A 22,382-nucleotide genomic window follows, 5' to 3' on the forward strand; every position below is an offset into this window, starting at 1 on the left:
TGCCCGGCTCCTGTCACCTATCTCCTCCCCTCCTCCCGAACCTCTGGCTCCCTTTCCCCCACTCCCAGGCCCTGCCTCCTCCCCTTGGTGTCTTCTCTGTAACCCAACTCTGCTCACCGTCCTGCCCCCGCTTCCTCTCTCCCTCCTTCACTTCCCCTGTCCCTCTGTGACCCTGTCCTCTGCCTCTGTGACCTCTGTAGCCACCTGTCCTCCTGCTCCTGCACTGACCCCTGAGGACAGACCTTGATGTTCTCTCCAAAGCTGAGAAAAAGTTGTTTCCCCTTCAGAACCTCCCTTCAAGTGTCCAGGCCTGACTTTCCCACAGGTCCCCCTCTTTGTCCATCCCCCCTCGTGCCCCTCCCCTCCCTGGCTGGTGGGCACCCGAGGTGGCCCTCTGCCTGCACCCCCCGCCCATCTGCACTCACCCTCAGAGCCCAGGGCAGGCCTGGGCTTCGTCCCAACATCGCCACCCCCTCCAGCCTAACGTGACCTTCCTTCCAGGCTCTCGGGGATGATTTATCTCCCAGGTGTCCCCTGGGAGCACTTTTCTCGGAGCAGACCAGCACGCGAAGCCTGGGAGAGGAGGAAGGGAAGGCCAAGGCCAAGGCCCAGCTCCCTGGCAAGATGTGGGGATTCTGTGGCCAAGCAAGTCCTGCCAAACACCCTGCCTCTGACCGAGACCCCCAGGGCAGAGGCCCCTGACGCCAGGGTCCTGCCACACCAGCTTCCTACCGCGCAAGAGGCCCGCGGCCCCACCTGGCAGGACCTGCTGCTTGGCAAACTGGAGTGGCCCATCTGCGGCCTCCACGCTGGGCCCTTGGGACTCCTGCGGGACTGGACGAGCATCCTCCCTCCCGGGCCTCCATCCTCTGTCCACCCTATTTCTGCGCACCCCCCCACCACCTCCTCTGCTTGTCAGCCCTCACAGCAGGGGTCTGCATAGCTTTTTCTATCAAGGGCTAGATTATAAATATTTTAGGCTTTGCAGGACACATGTGGTCCCTATCACATTTAAAAATGTACATCCCATTCTTAGCTTGTGGGCTGTACGAAAACGGGCCACCAGCTGTAGTCTGCCGCCCTGACCTCTGCCTCGCAGCGCAGCTGGCAGGTGGCTGAGACCCTTCTCTTGCCTCCACGCCCCTGCCCCGTGCTGGCGGTGCAGGTCAAGAGTCAAGGTGAGAGCACTGGCCAGGCCCCCAAGATCCCACCTTCTTGTGGGGATGGAGATATTCCTCCTGCTTATTGGGTGTGATCCCCCATGACCACCAACTTCTCCCCAAATTCTCCCCTTCTCAGCCCTGCAGCCTGCGATGCTGCAGAGAATGACAAATTGGGGATCTATGGAGAAGAGCTGCTTTGTTTTTAAGACGAGCAAAAGGAGTATCTGAAAAATGCATTAACCAGGGAAAAACATGTTGTTTTCCTTGGGTTCGCCTTCCCCCAGCTCAACTAGCTCCCAAGCAGCCAAATGGAATTTTACCAACTCTAAAACAGTACCGGTGGGCAGAGAACAAAGAAATGAGGATTTGTCCTGAGGGAAGGGGGGAGTTGTTTCCCAAAAGTTCGATGCCAACGCAGGTGTCAGCCTGGAATAACCGTGCCCAGGACAGAGACGACAACTGGAAGCAGCCACTCAGCTCCCTCACGCTCAGACCCCGTGGCCACCCCTGCTTTCTGAGACCCCCGGCCACCTTGCCCCATCCAGATGCCCTTCTTACAGAGTTCTCTTCTTAATAACCTCTCCAAGAATTAGCCACAGCCCGCTCTTCCTCCCTAAACCTCGCCCTCCTGGGTGGGAGTTGATGTGGTAGACCTTTTCACCCCATGTCCCTTGCCTCTGGAACATTCCATCGACTTTCATCTCCTCTTGGCCTTTCTTGAGTCCTGCTTTCATGCCTGCCTGGAAACCTTCACACCCCCTGCTGCTGCTGGGGGCATGACCCAACACTCAATGAGCTTCTGGAAAATGCCCACGAATTCAGATGTTTTTGAGAGGACACCTTTGGAAAATACAGGTGACCCTGCTGTGAGCCAGTGGTGGCCTGGAATGATGACCTTGACCTGTGGCCCCAGGTAGTGACACCTGTCCTATTCGAGGGCCTCTCTCGCCCTGTCCAATCTTCCTAGATTGGGCCTCCCTCAGAGCGGGATCCCTCCAGACCCCCCTACAGCTCCCCTCGGTCCTGCCAGGATATCTCCAGGCCACACCACATGCCTGCACTTTCTCTCCACCTTTGGTCTTCGTGCCTTCGGAACTGCGTCTTCAAGACCCCAAAGCCTTGGCGGTCACTCCCAGATCTTCAGGAAGGCAGATGCAGAAGGCCTACCACGGCCGGCACCCGTGCGGAAAGGGGTCCATGCTCCTCTGAAGGGCGTGTGTCCAGGGACCTGGGGGAGGGAGCTGCTGGCATCAAGGACACCTGCCGAACACAACCCAAAGGAACGTCTTTATCGGACCTTCCGTAAGCAGAGGGCTCGGTGCCCGCTGGATCCTGAACTTTCTAAGAACCTCCCACCTGGAAACCCACACCTGCTTGCACAGACCTGAAGCAAGAAGGCACCAGAGCCCTCCCTCTTCTCCCAGGGACCCTGTGGTCAGAGCCAGTAGCCTCTGGCCTTTGTGCAATTCAAATGAATTAGCCCTGGAAGTCAGGGTGCCCCAGGGCCTGTGCTCTGCTCCCCAGCAAAGTCCCAGGCACAGCAGCCTCGGCCATCCCTGCCTCCTCCCTCTCCAGAGAACCTTGCTCTGGCCCCCAGGGCGCAAGGCCTGGGGCATGGAAACGCCCTCCCTGCCCCCTCCCTGCCAGCCCCCTCTGCTCTACACCTGTTGACAGTGCTGAAGTTTGGTTTCTCTCCTGCAGGGCCAGTTTCTTACGCTGTTTTCTTCTCTCTCTTTGTCTCTGTCTCTCTCTCCTTCCCCTCCCGCCCCCGCCCCTGGGGCCTCCCGCTTCACCCCGGCTGGTGGGCTGCCCGCCCGGGCAGGGAAGGCCGGATGGTGGTGCTATCCTTGGTCTTAGGGCTTTCGGAGCAGGATGACTTTGCCAATATCCCTGACCTGCAAAACCCAGGAACCCAGCAGACCCAGAACGCTCAGGGGGACAAGAGGTACGAGCACAGGCGAGGGCCTGCGGCGCGACGGCAGCGGCAGAGAAGGAGGCGCGAGAGGCCGCCCGCCTGACGGCCCGGCTGCTGGACCAGGCGGCGGGGGCGCCGTGGCCTTCAGCAGATGCTGGAGCGGGAGGACAGCCCCTCCCCGGCCGGCGCCCTCACGGGGCCGCGTGGTGGTGTCCCTTGGGTCTGAGGCCCACGCGGCCGTCCTGGGACCATTCTGGATCAAGCCTGCTCCCCGGGCCTGCTTGCCCGCGCCTCGCCCGGAGCAAGCCAGCCTCTACCCCATCTCCCTGCTTGGCTCCCCTCTGCTGCCCTCATCTTTCATCTCTGCCCCACCCTGGCCCAGAAATCCCTGTTTCTCTGGTGGTTGATGGGCAGCAGGGATGTTAGGGAAGGGGCCCTGGCCCCGCTCCCTCATCCCCGCCACCTCAACCTCCCTCTTGCCTGGGGCCCGAGGGGGCTGTGGTCGCACACTCCACGGTGGGCTGAAGAGGAGGAGCTCCTGGCAGGGAGGGCTGGGGCATGGGAGGAGTCTGGTGGCCAGAAAGAAACAGGAACGCATCCCTGGAGGTCCCAGGAGGAGGGACGGGGGAAGCAGAGGCAGCCAGCAGGTGCCTCTCCCTGTGGCTTCAGCCCTGCTGCTGGCCCCAGACCCCTGAGGGGACCAGGAATAGCCCCTGTGGCCACAGCACAGCCAGGCAGAGGGCTGGGCGCTCAGCTGCGCGTGGGCTCGGGAGCTCAGCCTCTGCTGGGCCTGTCTCGGGGTGGTGGGGGGGTGGGGTGTGGACACTGCTCATCGGAAGGCAAGAGGTTGGAGGTCCCAAGGCCAGGGGTCCTGCACTGGCCGGGTGCCTCTCCCCTGGCCACGGGCTGGGCCACACACCTGTAGTCATGGGAGGAGGCTCGTCTCTGGGGGCAGGTCTGCTTCTCGCCAGGCCTAAGGCCCCACAGCCAGAACGCCGGCCTGTCGCTCCACTTCAGCCAGGGCCTCACTCTGCAACCCTGAGCAGGTCACAGCCTGTCCCTGGGCCACTGTCCTGCCTGTCAAACGAAGACTTGGACAGGGTGGCCCCTTCCAGCTCGGACACGCTACGCTTCTAGTGAGGGAAGGGGCCTGGGGGGTGGGCCGCTTGCCAGATCTGTGAGCTGGGCAGGGGACTGAGGTGTAAGAAGGGACTGTCCCAGGTGGCTGCCAGGGGCTCTGGGGTGGGGGCAGGTCGGCCGAGTCAGACGGCCAACAGGAGTCCCTCTCGTGGCTTCTGGAGAGCAGCCCTCTCATATCCTCCCCATCCCCAAGTCCACAGCCGCATGTCTGTGGCGGGCAGAGGCAGAAGTCCTGGGGTTAGGGTGGGGGGGGAGCAGGACCAGCTCTTTCTCTCAGAGGCTCAGGTGGTGTCACACCTCCCACCCACCTGGCGCTTCAGATGCTTCCTGAGTCTGGCCTCAGAACTGGGCCCCAGGCAGGCCAGAGGGCTGCGGGGAGAGGGCCGGGGCCACGGGAGGGCGAGAGGCTGCAGGAGGGAGGCTGGAGCCCTCTGAAAGTCTAAGAAACCGAGCCCCATGCTGGGGAAAGGTGTGAAGCGTGAGGGAGCAGATGCAGGCTGGAAACGAGATTTCACATCACCCATGTGTTAATTAACTGGCTCCATTTTCACCCACAGCCTATTTTTGCCTCCTTGCCACTTAGGTCTCACTCCATATTTTAACACACCCATCCCTTCTGATCATTACATCAGCTTGTCCCCTGCCATCCTGGGAAAGGTGCGTGTGGAGGTGGAGGCCCCGGGCCCCGCCCAACCTGACTTTCCCAGTGGACACATGCATTCCCACCTGGTCACACCCACCCCATCCTGGAAACTCATTTCTCATGGCTCCAGGGGTGTTCCCCAGGTGAGGCTGCTGCCAGGGGGTCCAGAACTGAGCTCTCCTTCCCCACAGTCTCCCCATCCCCAGGCTTGGCATTGGCACCACCCCCTGGGCGCCAGGCCCCTCAGGGCTCCACTTGGCTCTGGGACCTCGGGCAGGTGGGCCGGGGCCAGCTGTCTCGTCCTGTCCAGCTTTCGCCCCTAGACATAGGGTCTTCCCTCCTGCCCCAGCACCCCCTCCTCTACCGCAGCTGATCCCTGAGGTCAGCTCAGCTGGTGTCATACCCTGAACCTGCCAGATCTAAGGCCCCGGGGCTGTCCCAGGGTCACCCTCAGGGGGGTGGGTGTCCCTTGATGGTTGGTGGGGAGACAGGGAGCCCTAATGTGTAGGCAGCCAGCTCCTGGGAGACAGGAGCGACCAGGTCCCGAGGGAGGTGGGAGGGTTGGTCACCGCCCCTCTCCTGGGTTCCAGGTGGCTCTGAGGCCCCCCATGTGGGATCCCCCATCTCTGGGGCCCCAAGGACTTCAGAATGCCCTTGGCCCTGGAGGGCGGGAAGCCAAGGCCACCCTGGCCCACTCCTGGCTCTGCCATTCCACCTGCCCCCATCTCACCTCATGCTCCCACATCCTCGTCAGCCATTGCTCCTTGGGATCCAAATGGTTTCCAACCGTGGCCCCACCCCCACCCTGGTGGGGTGCAGGGCAGGGACCTGGCCACCCCATCGCTCTCCTCGCCCCGAAGCCGCCATGTTTCTTCTGTCCTGGTGTGTGTCTCCCGCCTCTCTGCCTCTCCTCTCGGCCGCCTCGCTCCTCCTTGTCCCCTTGTCCCCCAGCAGCCTCCTCCGCTCGTCTCCAACTAACCTTTCTTGGCCTCTCTCTCCCCCTCTCCTGCCCCCCATCTGCTCCTCACAGGGATGTCCCGGGCCGGTGACGCACCCCTCCGCCTCTCCCTCTGCCTCTGTGCTCTCTCTGTCTCTCTGTCCTGTGACCTCCGGTAGCTTCCGTGGCGCTGACCATCTCTTCCCAGGCTGCTTTGCAGCTGCGCTGACGCTGTGGTGTGGCCAAAATAACTCCGACTTTCTCATACCTTCAGCAGTCAACCTCGCGTGCTCTCCTCTCCTGCTCTATTTTTAACCTGACTTTACCTCTCCAGCTATTTCAATCTCCTCTTCCTCCCGTGCCTGTCTGCGTGAGCACGTGTCCGTGCGTGTGTGTCCGTGTGTGTCTGTGTGTGGTGTGCGTGCACTGCTGTGGCCGCGCCTCTGGGGGTGCCCGCATGGCCCGGGTGGGGCGCGGTGGGGTCCTCCCTTGTCCAGCCGAGGCCAGGGTCTCGGCAGGCGCGCCCGATGCTCGTGGCTTCTAGTCCCTGAAGCTGCTCCCTGTGCCTTCCGGTCCTGTCCCGACGCCCGCGTGCAGCTCGGCATGCCTGGTCTCCCCACGTGTGTCTCCCGGGGTCCCGTGTGTGCGCTGCTGGGTGTGTTGGCCCCTCTGCTGCCTGTGCCATCCCCTCCCCGTACCCCAGTATCGGTTCGTGTGTGCTCCTGTGTGTGTGTGCACGCCCTGCGGGGGGGTCCCGGTGTCCCCCCTCCAGGGCTGGCACCTTCCGCGCATGTCTGTCTTGCCTGCGGTGGCCAACCTGGCTGGCAGCTGGTCCACACCGAAGCTTGTGTCTGGCGCGTGGGTGGCGAGTCTGTGGCTCTAGTCCTGTGCGCTGTCCCTTCGTAGCCGATCCTGAGCCCCTGCTGCCGTCTGCCCGGCTCTTCCATGCTGCCTGCCCCCGCCTCTCCTCATGGATGTTCCAGCCTGGTCCCTGGGCAGGTTCTTAGTGCCCCCGTCCTGGCCTCCGGCTGGACGGAGCCAGGGCTCATCGCCTGGTGCTGGCCAGAGAGCGCGGCTTCCCAGGGACAGCGTGGAATCGGGTGCAGACAGGGCCTGGCGTGGAATGGTCAGGTCCAGGGGTTCTCGGCGGTGCCCCATGTTGCTCGGACCCTGGATGACAGCCTTGTCAATGTGCAGCCCTAGAGCGGGAGGGTGGGGCCAGGGAGCAAGGGGCGTAGGCTTCCCCAGCCAAGAAGTGGCTCTTCACAGCTAAATTACTTTCAATCAAAATCATTCGCCACACATGGACATCACGGACCTAGGACACTTCTGTCACCATAGAAAGTTCTGCGCACGGTGGCCCTGACCTCACCCGGCCGGTCTCACGTCGAAGGGCACCTATGTACTTGCTGACCTGAGCAAACAGAGGTGGGGCCTCCGGGAGCTAGACGCTGGGCATGTGCCGAGGGCACCAGTGCTAGACACTGGGCGTGGTGCCGAGGGCATCGATGCAGTGAGTTGGTCTGGACACGCCCCACGGAGCCAGCCCTGCCGAGCGGGCGAGTCAGGGTGGGGCAGGCCTTGGGTAGGGGTCACGCCCCAGACCATCGTGTAAGCAGTGACTGGAGGGCAGGAGATTTTTCTGGGGTCACCCGCTAACACAACACCCCAGGGGGAAGTCAAACTGGATCACACTGGGGTCCAGGCCAGGGGTGCCAGCTGTAAGGAGGGCAGGCCCTAGGCCCTGGTCTCTGAGGAAAACCAGGCCTCCCGGTGAACAAGGTGGCAGCTGCGTGGTCTCAGAGAAGGTCCTGCTGCCACCAGGCCCGTGGCGCCCAGCCCAGCCCACCTTGGCCTGTGCTCATTTGGACTCCCTACCCCCAGGTTGCCGGCAGGAGGGAAGGCGGTGAACACAGCCCCGGTGCCCGGCCAGACGCCCCACGATGAGTCTGACCGCCGGACCGAGCCCCGTTCCTCCGTCTCGGACCTCGTCAACTCCCTCACCAGCGAGATGCTCATGGTGAGCAGGCCCAGAGGCCAGGCAGGGGGAGGGGCGCGTGGGGAAATTGGCGACAGCGTGGCATTCGTCCGTCCACTCAGCAAGGCCGCCCACCAGCGCCTGGTGACCGAGGGAGCAGGGCCTGGGTGCTTTCCCGGCTCTCCCACCAAAGTGGCCTCTCTGTGCCTCAGTTTCCTCATATGTCAAGTGACAATAGGAATGCCCGTCTTCCTTCAGTCCCTGCCTGGGCTGAGCAGGGACCTAGGAAAGCCTACTCAGAGATATCCTTATGATCTCGGGAGAGGCTAGTGGACAGAGCACTTGGGGCAGAGGCGTCCCTTCCTTCAGAGTGGCGTCCCATCGAGGGGAGGCCTGAGGAGCTGCTCCCAGCCAAGGGGCCTGTCCTCGGGGCCTTCACCAACCCCTGTTGCTGGGGCAGGTGGAGGCCCGAAGTGAACAGGAGAGCAGTTCTGACCCCTGGATGGGGCCAGCTACGCTGGGGTACTCTTGTCCACACCCCACCAGGACCCCAGTCCGCAGGCTGGGGCTGCCCACCAAAGGCAGAATTTGTGGTTCCCATAGTGGAGGCAGCGGTGGTTCACACTGTTCACCCTGCAGAGCTCAAAGGGCACCACTCGGAGGCCAGGGCCAGAGTGAGGACATGGTGATTGGGCAGCTGAGATTTGCAGACAGGAGTCAGCTCCAGTCCCAGGAAGGCCTAGAGCGCACGTGAGGCTTGGGCCGTGGCCTGCTGTGATGCTAGTGAGCAGGGGCCCTGGGACAAGCCGCTCCCCCTGCCTGGACCTGGAGCCCCTCTCCGCTAGAGAGGAAGGGGACTGGGTGGCTCGTAGTCCTTCCTCAGTCCTGACATTCGATTCAGGGTTCCCTCACCCATAGTCCTGGCACCGCAGCCCCCACCGTCCCTGGGCTGGTCCCCAGCCCCCAGGTCCCACCTTTCTGCTGTTTAGGGTTCCGGGTGGCTTTAACCATCTATTCCCCTGCCCTCATCCAGCCCAGAGCCTCTCGGATGGGCATATGCACACGAATTGCCAGCACCTTAAGTGCGGGTTCCCAGTCAGCAGGCCCGGGCTGGGCCCAGAGGCGGCACGTGTCTTCCCCGCAGATTGGCGTGTCAGAGCTCCCCACTCCTCAGCTGGTCTCCCTCGGGCCTCCCCACCCTCCTCCTCCCTGCCCCACCCGCCATGCGCCAGCACTGCCCTGTCCATCCGCCCCCCATAGGTGGGCCTGGGCTGTGCTCTCCTTTGGGCCAGCCATCGCCACACACTGGCCTTCTTCCCTGCACAGCCTCTTAATTGGCTACAGCTTCCTGGTAGCAGGTTCCCAGGAGGGACGGCCCTTGCCCAGCCCGCCCAGGGAGGGGCCGAGAGGGCAGGCAGAGGAGAAGCACAGGCCCCGGCGCCCTCTCCTTGCTCAGTGGATGCTGAGATGCTGGATCTAACTGCCCCCCCGCCAGGCCGAGGCAGGGTCACTGGCCCATATGACCGCCAGGTCCCCCGCTGTCAGAAGCCGGGGGTCAGAAGACAGGAGTCAGGCTCCCACAGCTGGTCAGGAGAGGCGGCCGAGGCAAGAGGGGTCGGAGAGGAGGATGGGCCGTCGCCATAGCTCTTCCACCAAAATGGCCTCTCTGTGCCTCAGTTTCCTCATATGTCACGTGACAATAGGAATGCCCATCTTCTTGCTCTGGGCTGAGCAGGGACCTAGGAAAACCTACTCTGTGAGATATTTTTATGATCCAGGAGAGGCTGGTGGACAGAGCAAAGGAGGGTGAAGCACGTGGCTCAGGGCAGGCGCGTGCGTCGTCTGCGTTAATAGTGTGTAGAGGCTTCCCACCTGGGGCAGGTGAGTCCTCGCTGGCTTGGGGGGAGGTCTCAGGATTGGCCTGGGATTGCTTTGGTGGAGAGTGGACTTGCAAGGCAGGGAGCTCGTACTGCTGTGCCGTCTCGGACCTGTGACTTAACCTCTCTGAGCCAGTCTCCCCCACTAGAGAGTGGTGATGACGGCCGGCTGTTGTCAGGATTCAGTGAGAAGGTGATGTAAGAGTCTTCTGCCATGGTAGGTGCACACTGCGCGTCTTCTTACCATCTGTGCCATCTAGTATTTCAGAGCCTCGGGGTGCCCCTCCAACAGGAAGGAGAGGGTGCAGAGAACGTTCCAGAAGGGGAGAGGGGGAGAGAAAATAGGTGCCAGCAGTTGTCTCTCCAGCATGGCGCCCTGTTTCCCCCCTCCTGCACCCCAGCTCTCAGCCAGTCTGCTGAGGGGCTTTTATAAACGGATGCTGCATGGACCCCCCAGGCCCGGGGTGGGGTCTGGGGCCGGTGCCAGATGGCTGGGGTGGAAGGTTGGGGGTGGGGCCAGGATCTAAAATCTCCCTCTGAGCAGCCACAGTGGGAACACTTGGTTGGGAGGCCCCCAATTTCTTCCTGTTTTGTCCATGTCAGCCAGGGAGCGGGATGCCTCCCACCCTCCCCTCCCTGTGTCTGTGCGTTGCTGGGGGGCCCAGATGATCATGCCCGGGGGCTGGGTCTGGAAAGCAGGGTAGCCCTCCCCTCCAGCGGGCCTCAGCCCTGGTGAGTGGAACAATCCCGAGGCCCCTTTAAACAATTCTGAGGTCCAGGCCCCCACCCCAGCGCCATCAAATCAGGCTCCCCAGGGACGGGCCTGGGAGTCTATATTTTAAGATCCCTGATTACACAAATAGGCATGGCTCCTGCGAATTTGCCTCTCTCGCTTTGTAAATCACATATGCCTAGAGCCCCAGAGAGCCACCTTCCAGAGAAACACCTCGGGAAACTCTTGTGAGACGTGAACGGCCTCCCTCGCCTGCTTCATAGCAGGGCTTGGCGCTGGTGTACCTCACAGCACCCCTCAGGGCTGTGGCATGGTGGGGAGCCCAGGACCCAGGTGCGCCGCTCAGCTGTGATCTGGGGGGTAGGGGCAGACCCCGACTTCCAGGAATGGGGTGCGCACTGCTCTGGGGTTCAGGAGACAGGGGCTGTCCTGGCTCTGCCCTCCCTCCCTGTGTGTCCCCGGCCGAGGCACTGACCCACCACCTGAGCATCCTCACCTGAATGTGAACATGGACCTGGGGGGCCAGGGGCGGGCCTAGGGGGCCGGGGCGGGCCTGGGGGCAGGGGGCAGGGCAGCTCTCAGCAGCTGGACTGTGCTAAGCTGTGCGGACTTGGGGGACGCAGAATCCTTGCCAACCCTTTCCCCCTCCCCCAGCTGTCCCCAGGCTCCGAGGAGGACGAGGCCCATGAGGGCTGCAGCCGAGAGAACCTGGGCCGGATCCAGTTCAGCGTGGGCTACAACTTCCAGGAGTCCACGCTCACTGTGAAGATCATGAAGGCCCAGGAGCTGCCCGCCAAGGACTTCAGCGGCACTAGTGACCCCTTTGTCAAGATCTACCTGCTGCCGGACAAGAAGCACAAGCTGGAGACCAAGGTGAAGCGCAAGAACCTGAACCCCCACTGGAACGAGACCTTCCTCTTTGAAGGTGAGGCTGGTGCCCACCCCCCCAGCCCCCTACTGCCGCCTCCCACACCACGATGTCTAGATGCACACACGTGTGCTTGCACCTGCCCACGCAGGCCGGTGTCTTAATGCAGTTAACTTGTGTGCACGGCAGGGTTCAGGTTACAGTGCCCTGTGAAGCGGGCGTCACAGCCCAGGTGAGCAAGACGACCGCCCATGGTTTCAGCCCAGGCACAGGACCCCCAAGAAGGGCAGGCAGGAAGGCAGACACCCACAGGACCCAGAGGTGGTGCTTCTAGAACCACCGTCCTGCAAGTTGCGGGCACAGGTGTGGTCCAGGCTACCTGAGTGTGAATCCTGGCTCCATCTCTTCTAGCTGTGTGACCTGGGGCAAGTTCCTGAACCTCTCTGAACTGTTTCCTCACCTGTAAAAGATAATAAGAGTGAGGATTAAGCAGATCAGTAAATGGTAAAAAGCATTTACAGCTGTGCCGGATGCTTTATAAACCACTTTATGCCCATTTGCTAAGTGCCCTCCATCTGTTCCCATCCCCTGACACCTCCCGTGTGGACAGCCCCACCCCCCTGATGCTGGGGAATGATTAAGACTTCTCTTTGTGTCTTATCTCTGAGGATTCACGGTAACCAGGAAGCCAGGTGTGTGATCAGGAAGTGATTTCTGACCCAGGGACTTTGAGTGCCTCAACCCACTTAAAGAAGCCCTAACCCTTTCACCCAGGAGAATAAATCACACTGGCTCTCCAGAAGCTTCCATGTGCACCCCAGGGACGCTTTCCCATCTGGTGCCCCTTCTGCAAGGTGACAGCCAGCTGCTAAATAAAGCCTGCTAGCTACTAAAGAAAGCACTGAGGGGGAGCTAAGGGGTACCCTTGTGTTTATGGACCCTCCCCCCAGGTCAGTGTGGGGGCCAATTTGGAGATGGCACAGCCAGTGAAAGCCTTGGCTCAGGATGGGGGTGTAGCATTGTCCTGGATGCTGGGGCGGCCCTCGGGGCATTCCTGGTCTACACAGGACACAGGTGTGCAGATAACTAAGCCGCACGCTATGTGGCCACAGTCTCAGCACTCCTGGGGAGTGTCCGACCTGGCTGGCCCCTCCTCCAGCCTCCCCAGGGACGGTGACTCCAGCTCCAGACCCTCCCAGGCTCCCTCCTACTCCCCCTCTCCCCCACCCCACCCTCGCCTTAGCTCCCATTCCACACCCATCGCACCATCGGACCACTTCGCCGGCATTTATTCATTGGTTCAATTGTTTATTCACTTAACTTATTTATCGAGTGCCTACTACGTGCCAGAAGCCACGTTAGACACTGGGATCTAGTGGCTGAGGACAGAGATGCCTTCCCGGAAATCCTCTCCAAGGGAGGGAGTCAGCCTCCAGGGGAGAGCAAGAAATCTCCATTACAGCTGGTGATACATCCGTGAAAGGAAAGCTCTAGAGGGTAGAACCAGGGGCCCCACCCATCTGGGGCGCCAGAGAGCCAGCTGAGACTTAAAGGAAGAGAACAGGCCAGATGGCTGTGAGGGATGTGGCGGGACAAACCGGCGGGCTGAAGGGCAGGAGGGCACCTCGAGTGGCCGACCCCCGAGCCCCGAGCCCCGTCAGGAGCCACCCCGTCTTGAGCCGAGCAGGGAGAGGACAGCGGGCGAAGCTGGGGAAGGAGCCAAGGCCGGGCTCCGAGCCTGGAAGTGCCCCGGGGCCTTGAAAGGGTTTGAGCAGGAGCGTATCGTGATGTGAATTTCTATTTTTAAAAGCTCGCTCTGGCTGCTGTGTTGAGAATGGGCTGAAGGAGAAGCATGCAGCGGGAGAGCAGTTTGGAAGCTCTGGGGACTGTCTGGGCAAGAGGTGCCCAGCGGCACGGGTGAGGGAGGTGGCAGTGAGAGCGGACAGCTGAGGGTCCCTTCGGGAAGGCTGGTGGGCCGGCAAAGTGCTGGCAAGGGGCCTCAGGACGTGCAGCCCCTCCTCATTCTGTGTCTTGGCGTGGCCCTCTGTCCTAACCCTCCCGGGGCGCGCCCTCCTGCAGTGGGGCCATCTCTGCTGGAGCCCTCGCCCCGTGCCCCGGTGGCAGCACTGCTGGCGAGCAGAGGGGCAGCGGCTGCTGGGACGGGCACGTGACGACAGGGAGCAGATGCCCCATGCTGCTCTTCAGAGCTCTGAGCAAGTCGCTTAAGCCATCAGCGCCTTGGTCTCCCCGCTGTGAGATGGGCAGGAGACCCTCCGGGGGGCAAGGACCCCTGCCAGTTCTCCGCAACGCAAGAGTGTCTGAGAGGGTGCAGCCTGCTGTGCCCGGCCGGTGGCCCCTCAGCCTCCGCCTCACCTGCACTGTCTTCCCCCAGGTTTCCCCTACGAGAAGGTGGTGCAGAGGGTCCTCTACCTCCAGGTCCTGGACTACGACCGCTTTAGCCGCAACGACCCCATTGGGGAGGTGTCCATCCCCCTCAACAAGGTGGACCTGACCCAGATGCAGACCTTCTGGAAGGATCTGAAGCCATGCAGCGATGGGAGTGTGAGGCCCCGCCTCGGGCCCTGGGCTGGGGAGGGGCGGGGGGTGCTGGCAGGTCTGCCCCCAGTTCCTCCTTAACCTGAGGAAGGTGGAAGGCTGGGCTTGGGTGGAAGCCTGATGAGGGGAGTCAGAGTGACAGGAGGAACAGGCGGGGCGGGTGAGCACCCATGTCAGGGTGGGGGGCAGGGGCAGTTGGGCCAGCCAGGGAGCTGGCTATCATTTCCTCACCCGTCTCCATACCCCTCCCATGGAACCTAAGGGAACAGCCCCCCAGGCCTCCCCACAGCCCAGCCTCACCGCTCCCTCTGCGTCTCCAGGGGAGCCGAGGGGAGCTGCTCCTGTCTCTCTGCTACAACCCCTCTGCCAACTCCATCACCGTGAACATCATCAAAGCCCGGAACCTCAAAGCCATGGACATCGGGGGCACATCAGGTGCGGGCCCTTTCTCGTGACAGGGTGGGTGGGTCAGGGGAGGTTCTGGGGACACTGGGGTCATGCTGAATATGGAGCAGGGGACTGCATGGCAGCCCTCACCCCCAACCCCTGCGCCCCGCTTCTGGCCCCAGCTCCTGCTCTAGAGCCCTTGTTGGCTCCCTTTGGAGCATCCTCGGTGTCAGCCTCCCCTCGGACTCCATCCTTCCTGAATCAGGAGGAAAGGGCACGCTGCTGGGGAGACCTGGGTTCCAGCTCCAGCCCCGACACCACTTGTCTGGGGCCTCGGCAAGACCTGGCCACTCGGGGGCTGGTTTCCTCGGCGGTGCTCACAGGACCCCAGATGATGCAAAGGCTCCTTCCAGCTCTTCCGTGGTGCCCCACACCCCTGAGCTTTCCTTGCCCTCTAGGGAAAGCCTTCAGCCCCTTCTGCTTTGGCTTCCTCACCTGGAGGAAAAAGGGGTCCTGGGGAGCCCCACCTCCTGCCCCACTGATCCTTCCTCGACCCATCCCCCAGACCCCTACGTGAAGGTGTGGCTGATGTACAAGGACAAGCGCGTGGAGAAGAAGAAGACAGTGACCATGAAGAGGAACCTGAACCCCATCTTCAACGAGTCCTTTGCCTTCGATATCCCCACGGAGAAGCTGAGGGAGACGACCATCATCATCACCGTCATGGACAAGGACAAACTCAGCCGCAACGACGTCATCGGCAAGGTAGGAGCCGGGGGGCAGGGGCGGGGGGACACACAGCCAGGTCCGGCAAGGGTTGATCCTTAAAGAAGCAGTGGGTGAACGGCGAACACAGGGGGAGACGGCCCCCCCGGGCCTCCATTTCTTCTGAAAACAAGGAGGGTGAACGAGATCCCGCTCAGAGCCCGCCTGTGGGCTGTCAACTAAAGACAGATCGCCATGAGCATGAGGGAAGAAGGAGGTGGGAGAAAGAAGCTCCACAAAAGTCGGGTTTGGGCGAGGACCCTCAGACAGGGGGAGGTCCTTGGAGAAATGTCACCTGGGGCCCCATCTGCAGAGGGAGAGCTGGGGAGGGGTGAAGGGCAGGCTCCAAAGACCTGGCTTCTGTTCCTGCCGCGCGTGCTGCCTGCAGCTGCGTGACCTCAGGCCGGACGCGGCCTCTCTGACCTTCGGGGTCCTTATTTATAAACAGGAGCTGCCAATACCAACCCTGCAGCAGTCCACAGGGTCGTGTAGAAAGCGGCCTCTCCTCTGCATCTATCAACCCAAAGAGTCTATGCTGGGCCTTGCGTTTTCCAGGACACGGTCCTGTGACATCAGCCCTCCCGGTCTTCGGCTTTGAAATATCTACTGCTGTGGGTGGTTTAGTGTTGGGCACGGGGGCTCGGGAGTCAGACTGGGTCCTGGTTCCAGCCCCACCTGCTGTCAGTTGTATCCTTCGGAGCCTCACTTCTGCCTCTCAAAATGAGAATAAGAGTCCTAACCTCACTGTGTGCCGAGAGGACCAAACACTGAGGAGCTGCTTGTGCAGTACCTAGATCAGGCAGTCCTGAGACCACGCCAGTGGCTGGGGCCGGCAGAGGGATGCCAGAAGCCAGTGAGGGAAGGACAGGGCCTGGCCTCCTCGGGGGGAAACGGGAAAGGTAACCTGGGCACCCGCAGGGAAAAGGACAGAACTGGAGACGCCCCTCAGGTTGATGGGAATGGAGAACTTAGCTGTTGGGGGTGAGGGAGGTGGCTAGTGTCCAAAGAGCTGACCCGGCCCACCACCTGGCCAGGCCCAGGGAGCGTGACTAGCTGTCCTGGGTCACAGATGAGACTGTTCCCCAGGACGGCCATCACCCACACCCTGGCCTCGGGACCTGCCGAGCCTCTTCCTTGTGTAGCTCAGGCCAAGGGCCAAGGAACCACATCTAAGCTCTCCTGAAGCTCACCTGACCCCCTGCTGCTGACCACTAGTCACAGCTCCTTTTGAAACGATTCTACTTCCTGTTGGGTGAACCACAGCGAAGGTGGATTTGTCCTCACTTCAGCCCGGGTAGCTCAGGGCACCCCCTATTCTGCCAGCGTCAGTCACAAGCTAGGGTCAGCTGCACGTGGGGTCCCACAAGGTGTGAGCCCCTAAAGCAGAGGACAGCAGGCTGGGGCTAGTGGTGTAGAGCCAGAAAGACTGGGTCTCAGCCCCTCTGCGCCCTTCATAAATTCCGGGGTAAGTCTCTTAACTCTTTGCACCTCAGTTCCTCCATCTGTAAAATCGGGGTAACCATACACGGCGAGTCCTCACTTAATGCCATCCATAGGTTCTTAGAAACTGCAACTTTAAGTGAAGCACATATAGGCAGGTCCTCCACTAATGTCCTGTTGTCATAATATCACTGGGAAAAACAAAACAGCGGCCAATGAGTGTGACCTTCTTCAAGCACCTGCTATACCTGCCGCACAGGTGCGGATGTGAGGACTGAGCTGTAAAAAGCCCTGCTTCATGCCTGGCCTGTAGCAAGTGCCCGGGAGAGGGAGTGGCTGTGAGTAAGGAGAGAGAGTGCCCAAAAGGTAGAGCAGGGGGAGGGCGTGGGAGCAAGGAGCCCCCACCCCTCCTCCAACCCCCCACTACAAAACAGGCCCGAGTCCGATTCTGGCCAGACATGCCCAGGTTCCCCAGGGAGGCCAACGAGGAAAGTAGATCAGGCTGGGAGGGAGCAGGCAAGAAGGGAGCCCCAGGGGTAGGTGATCAGGCTGGAGGAGGCCTGGCTGTTTCCATGATCACAGGTTAGGGTGCTGTGGAGATGGAGTGTCTCCCCCCAGTGGGGGCATGAGGCAAGGCCTCCGCCAGTACCTCTAATGCCACCCTCTTCCCTTCCTCCCCAGATCTACCTGTCCTGGAAGAGCGGCCCTGGGGAGGTGAAGCACTGGAAGGACATGATTGCCCGGCCCCGACAGCCCGTGGCCCAGTGGCACCAGCTGAAGGCCTGAGTGGGGCCAAGGGAGGCCTGGGGGGCCAAGGGCCTGGGTCCCCATCATGCCCTCACCACTTTATGCACAATGCCCAGCCTGACCCCCCCTGCCGTGGGGGAGGGGAGGACCCTGAGGGCTCGGCCAGGGAGGGGGCCCAGGAATAGTTGGGCCCAGTTTCTAGGAAATACCAGCCCCATCCCCCACCAGTCCAGCTCTGGGGGAGGGACTCTGGGAGCCATTTTCCTGCTTTGCCCCTTTCCTTCCTGACTTGCTGATGCTAAAGAAGTGGGGGAGAGCTCGAGAGCCAGATGGGCAGATCCCTCCAGAGGCCCGCCAGGTGGGCATGGCCCCCCGTTTTCTTTAAGGCAGTGCCTGGAGGGGAGAGAGGCCACCTCCTCCCGGGTCCCCCATGCGGGGCCAGGAGAGGGGAGGCCGAGGCGTTTGGCCCCGGCCTGGCCAGGAGAGGCCCGTCCCGGGGCAGTTCAGGTGCCGGCTGGGCCCTGATGCCGGGATCGTATGCAGCCTGCTCCAGAGTCCTGGAGCACAGCCCTGTGTCCTGTGGCCACCGTGTGTGCGTGTGTGTGGGCGGGGCGCCCGGCTGCCGGGGCTGGCAGTGCTGGGCGCTATGCAGAGAGCAGGGTTTCACGAAGTGAGGTGGGGCTGGAGGCTGGCAGCAGTGCATGCAGAGCTGGGGGGTGGGTGAGGGGTGAGTGGGGCAGGGGCAGCGTGGGGTGGGGACGAGGGACAGCCGAGCTGGGCTGAGCACTGGGCTGCCTCCTGCTGTCTCCCGGGGCCGGCTCCCTGCCCTCCCCGTGCCGGCCTCTGCTCAGAGCTCCCCAGTAGCTCCTACCCCAGCGATTTCATCTCTTGAACACTGGCCCGCACATTTTAGGCACCTACTGTGTACATCCTGCTCCACTGGGACTCACCTGCTCCCTTTCTTCTCAGGGGTCCCAAGCCCCCACTAACTCTCTTCCCTGACACCCTCATCCAAAGACGCCCTCGGCCTTCCCAGAGTTCAAGTCCCAGCCATGTGGCAATATTCTCCATGCTTTCCTGCTTCCTTCCCCTTCCTCCCGTGGGTCTGTGCAGACCTGCCGCCACACGCGCGGGCCCCTCGCCCCCAGGCTTGTGGCCCCAGTCATTGCTGCTGCTCGTGGCCTCAGCTCTGTCGCCTGCACAGCCGCAGCCGCCCGTTTGCCTCTCCCAGTTCAGGCAGAGAGAGCAGGGAGTGTTGAGTCTGCCCCACACAGAGTAGCTGTGATTTCTCCGTGTCAGCTGCTGCAGAGACCGGGCCTGGTTCCCCCTGGAGGCCGCAGATTTGGGGGATGATCCCTGCTTAAGCCCCCTGATCCCTGCAGGTCCGGGCATTGACAGGAGCCAGCTGGTGAATAGCCTGGAATCCGGGGTCCGCGCGCCGGCACCTGACGTCCCCAGCACGCACCGCCAGGTGGCGCCCCAACACCGCAGCCTGGGCGTGGGCTCGGCCCACAGCCCTGCCCGGGGCTCACCCCGGTCCCGGAGGCGCTGGGCAGGCCCCCCTTGCAGAGTGTGGCCACCGCACGGGTATTGGGAAGCCATTTTCCTCCGGTGGGAAGGAGGCCGTAAGTGGGGCAGGAGGCCACGTTTTTGGCCCGTCTCCAAATTTTCTTCAATTGCCTCTCCCAGCCCGCCCGTCCCAGCCCGAGGATCTGAGCATCACACACAGTAGGTGAATCATTCTGTAGAGTCAAGAGAGCTCGTGTAAAGCAAATAGTCAACCACATTCTTGTAAATCCAAAGTTTTCTATATTGTAGCTTTGTTTAAAATGGGGGTCCGCACCGTCTTTATGGGGAAGGCTAGGGACCGGCCCCCAGGGGAGACAGGAGGGCAGCGACTCGGGAGGCTGTGTGGAAGCGAGAGGGTGCTGTGGGAAGTCTCGAGAGGCGGAGGGGTCCTGTCCACCTCCCCCGGAGCCGCCCTGGTTCCCCGTGCCCCGGCCCCTCCGGAGGAGGCCAGGGAGAGCGCCCCGCCCCGGGCCCGGGGATCGAACCGGCGCACTGAGCGGGCGGGGCGAGGCCGTCCCTTGCAGAGCCCCGCCCACGGAGCTCCCAGCCAATCACATGCAGAGGGCGCTTCCCAGCCGCGTCCGAGCACGCACCTTGGGGAACCCTGCTTGGGTTCCGGACCCCGACCAGCCGGGACGTGGGGGTGGACCTGCACGTGGAGGGCCAGGGCCGGGCTGGGGCGCGGAGGGGGCAGGTGGGGGGGTGAGGGCGGGCGGTCTAGGGCCACCGGAGAACAGGGATTGGGGGAACTTGAGGGTGGGAGAAGGACACCAGAGCCTGCCACCATCCCAGGACCTTGGGCACATCACCCGCACTCCCGAGGCCTCAGTTTCCCCATCTGTCAACTGATGGTAATAATACTTCACCTACCTCATAGGGGAGGTTGTGAGGCCGCTGTCACCTGACCTGGGGGTCGCAGTAGGAGGACTCTGAAGGTGCTACCCGTGAGCAAAGTATTATTACCGTTGCCTGAACGCAAGACCCACCTGCCCTCCCCCCCACAGAGCCTCCAGAGATAGCCGGGGCTGGCCTGGCCCCACTCTCTCTTCTCCACTGTGTCCCAGGCCCTTCACGAGCCTCATCTGCCGTCTTTGTGGGCGCCTAGACTTTGTCGTTACCTTGTTATGTGACCGTCTCCCCACAACTGCTATATAAGTCCCACCTGCCCCCGGACCAGGATCCTGTCCACTGGCCCCGGACGCCAGGGAAGGGACCAGGAAAACAGCCACAAAAACAGCCAGGGGGTGGGTGGCCCAGCGCCCCAGCCCAGCTGGGACCCCAGGGTGGGGATCGGTGGCCGCTGTTTGTATTGTGTTTGAGTCCTTCAGCGCAAGTGTTTTATATAAAACAGAAACCCACTATCACAAAAAAAAGTTGCAGTGAAGAGAAATGAAGAAACACTGAAGAAAAAAAGGAAAAAAAACCATACAAAATTTTTCCACCACACGCACCCTCCAAGCCAGCAAGATTTCCTCTTTGCAAAATCATATTTTTGTGGGAACGGGCGCTGCTTTTTGTGGCGAGGCCCGTTCTGACTAATAAAGGATCATGAAAAAGTAGGGCCTTGGCTTTTTCCTGCGTGGGTCCCAGCCCCCTCTCACCTCCCAGGGGAGAGGCAGTGGGGGGACGGGAGCCTGGGGCTGTCTCCCCTCCGCTTGTCACCTTTGGGCCTTGGCTTCGCTGGTGATGAGGTCCTTCCCGAGCTTCCAGCCCAGCCGCACTCTGGAATCCCAACCCACCAGCTGTCCAGAAAGCAGGGGAGGAGCCGCCCCTCCAGGGCCAGGGTTGACCCCAGGCCTCTGGAGAGCAGAGGCCTGAGGGGTGCCCCTTGGCTCACCCAGCCTGCCTTCTCCCCACCCCCCAGAGTAGGTCAGAAAACCAAAGAATGGCCCCTCCAGCCCTGCCCCCGCCCCCTCACCTGAGCTCCAGCTGGGTCACTGTGGGTTCAGGCTAGCCTCTCCTCCTCCTGCCCCTCCGCCTCCCCACCCCCAAAAGGACAGAGCTCAGGGTTTGTTAGCTGGACTCCTGACTTTGTCCTGCCCTTCTCTGGTTTAACCCTTTACGGTTAGAAAATCTCTTTCCCACTCAAGAGCCTTTGGCCAGTCCCTGCCCCTGGGCCTGGCAAGCTGGGTCCCAATCTCCACCAGCCCCTGTGGCCAGGCAAGCTAGTCCCTTTCCATCCCGTTTCTCAGTCCACAAAAGAGCAATAAGCTTCCAGGCCCTTGCCCTGCCCTCGCACGCAAGCCCAGGGAAATGGAGGCCCCCAGCTCTCCGGGTACCTCTGAAGGAAGGGGCCGCCTCTGTTCCAGACACAAAAGGAGCCCCTGCTGTCACTTGTCCATCTGCTGGCCCTGTCCCCGTCTGGACTAAAGGGGGCCTCCTGTTCCCCCATACCTGGGGGGGCACAGTTGCCTCCTGGCGCTGTGCTTAGTACATCCCCCGAAGCTGCTGCACCTCCCTGTCCCTTAATTTCTTACGACCTGGTTTCGAGGTCCGGCGGAAAGGTTGTTATATCTTTTGATATAACTACTGGTCTCTGTCCCAGAGATTGGAGGGCGCCCTAGGGTCAGGTAAGTAGCCCCAGAGCACCCTTCTCCCCAGAACCCCTTGCCAGGATTTCTCTGGGAAAACAGCCTGAGGCAGGGATAGCTCGTCGGGCAGAGGGGCAGGCCCTTGCTGCAGGCTCAGGGCCTCTCGGACTTCTGGCCTCTTCTCCTGCCCTCGTGGGCGGGGTCTCTTCATCCACGCCTACGCTGAGATATCTGCCCGGCCTCTGCCCTCGCTGTCTCCTGCCCCTGCAAGTCCCTCCTGGATGCCACTGCTTTCTGGAAGGCCGCCCTGGGCCCTGGCCTGCTCTCTTCTCCTCCCCACACAAAGACCACCAGAGGCCAACGCTTGAACATGCTGTATGCCCAGCCTGTGGCCCCCGACCAGCTGTGTCCCCTGAAGATGCCCTGCTCCCTGTGTCTGTGTCCTGTGTGTCCGTATTGTGTCTCGTTTAGATTGTGAGCCCCCCGGGCAGGGCCCCCCATCTGAACACATGTTCTGTGTGGCACACCTGGATGTGCTAATAAATGCCCATCCTCCGAACAAGTGTGCGCAGGTGTCTTAAGGAGGCTGGGGCCAGATGGCTGAGCAGGCCAGCGTGGCGGAGGCACCGAAGGGAGGGAGGTGCTCCTGGGCAGGGCCCCCAGTTCCTGAGCACCCTGTTCTCCTACTTCCCCAAAATCCTGGGAGTCGGTGGGAAGAAGGCGAAGGGCAGTAACAGCCAGGAGAAGCCAACCTCCACCCTGCCCCGCCTCTGCTGCTCTGGGGCCCGGAGGGGTCGCAGTCACGGGAGAGGAAGGGCTGAGGATGGTGTGGGGTGATCTCGTGTGCTGGGGTCCAGCCTGGGTGAGGAGGCCTAACAGCCAAGTATGGACAAGTCCCTCCCTCCGAGGGCCCAGCCTCTTCCTGCCCTGCTCAGACCCCACAGTCCCCACCGCCAGCCTTCCCGCTCTGACCTCAGCCAACTCCCTTGGCTTCGGCTCTGCATCCTTGGCGCAAACACAACTCTTCCAGGACCTCTTGCCCTGCTCCCCCCACGGCCCACCCACGCCGACTGTCCCCGGAGGCTTGGGTTATGCGCGCCCTGGGAAACTCGTCTCCCCATCTCCCTGCTCCA

General features: G+C 61.9%; 1 protein-coding gene across 1 annotated transcript in view; it reads left to right on the forward strand.

The window, feature by feature from the left end:
* SYT7 (synaptotagmin 7) overlaps nt 1-17,188 on the forward strand; it is a gene marked incomplete at both ends in the record, with an annotated part of 30,258 nt that extends 13,070 nt beyond the window's left edge. Inside the window, 7 exons of the mRNA XM_084254209.1 lie at nt 2,986-3,108; nt 7,683-7,818; nt 11,041-11,311; nt 13,647-13,816; nt 14,131-14,245; nt 14,763-14,962; nt 17,084-17,188. Coding sequence (XP_084110335.1) covers nt 2,986-3,108; nt 7,683-7,818; nt 11,041-11,311; nt 13,647-13,816; nt 14,131-14,245; nt 14,763-14,962; nt 17,084-17,188 — 1,120 coding nt within the window. The remainder of the gene's footprint in view (nt 1-2,985; nt 3,109-7,682; nt 7,819-11,040; nt 11,312-13,646; nt 13,817-14,130; nt 14,246-14,762; nt 14,963-17,083) is intronic.
* Nucleotides 17,189-22,382: the final 5,194 nt, after the last annotated feature.

Source organism: Talpa europaea, assembly GCF_964194135.1.
Source record: "Talpa europaea genome assembly, chromosome: 1".
Taxonomy (NCBI): Eukaryota; Metazoa; Chordata; class Mammalia; order Eulipotyphla; family Talpidae; genus Talpa; species Talpa europaea.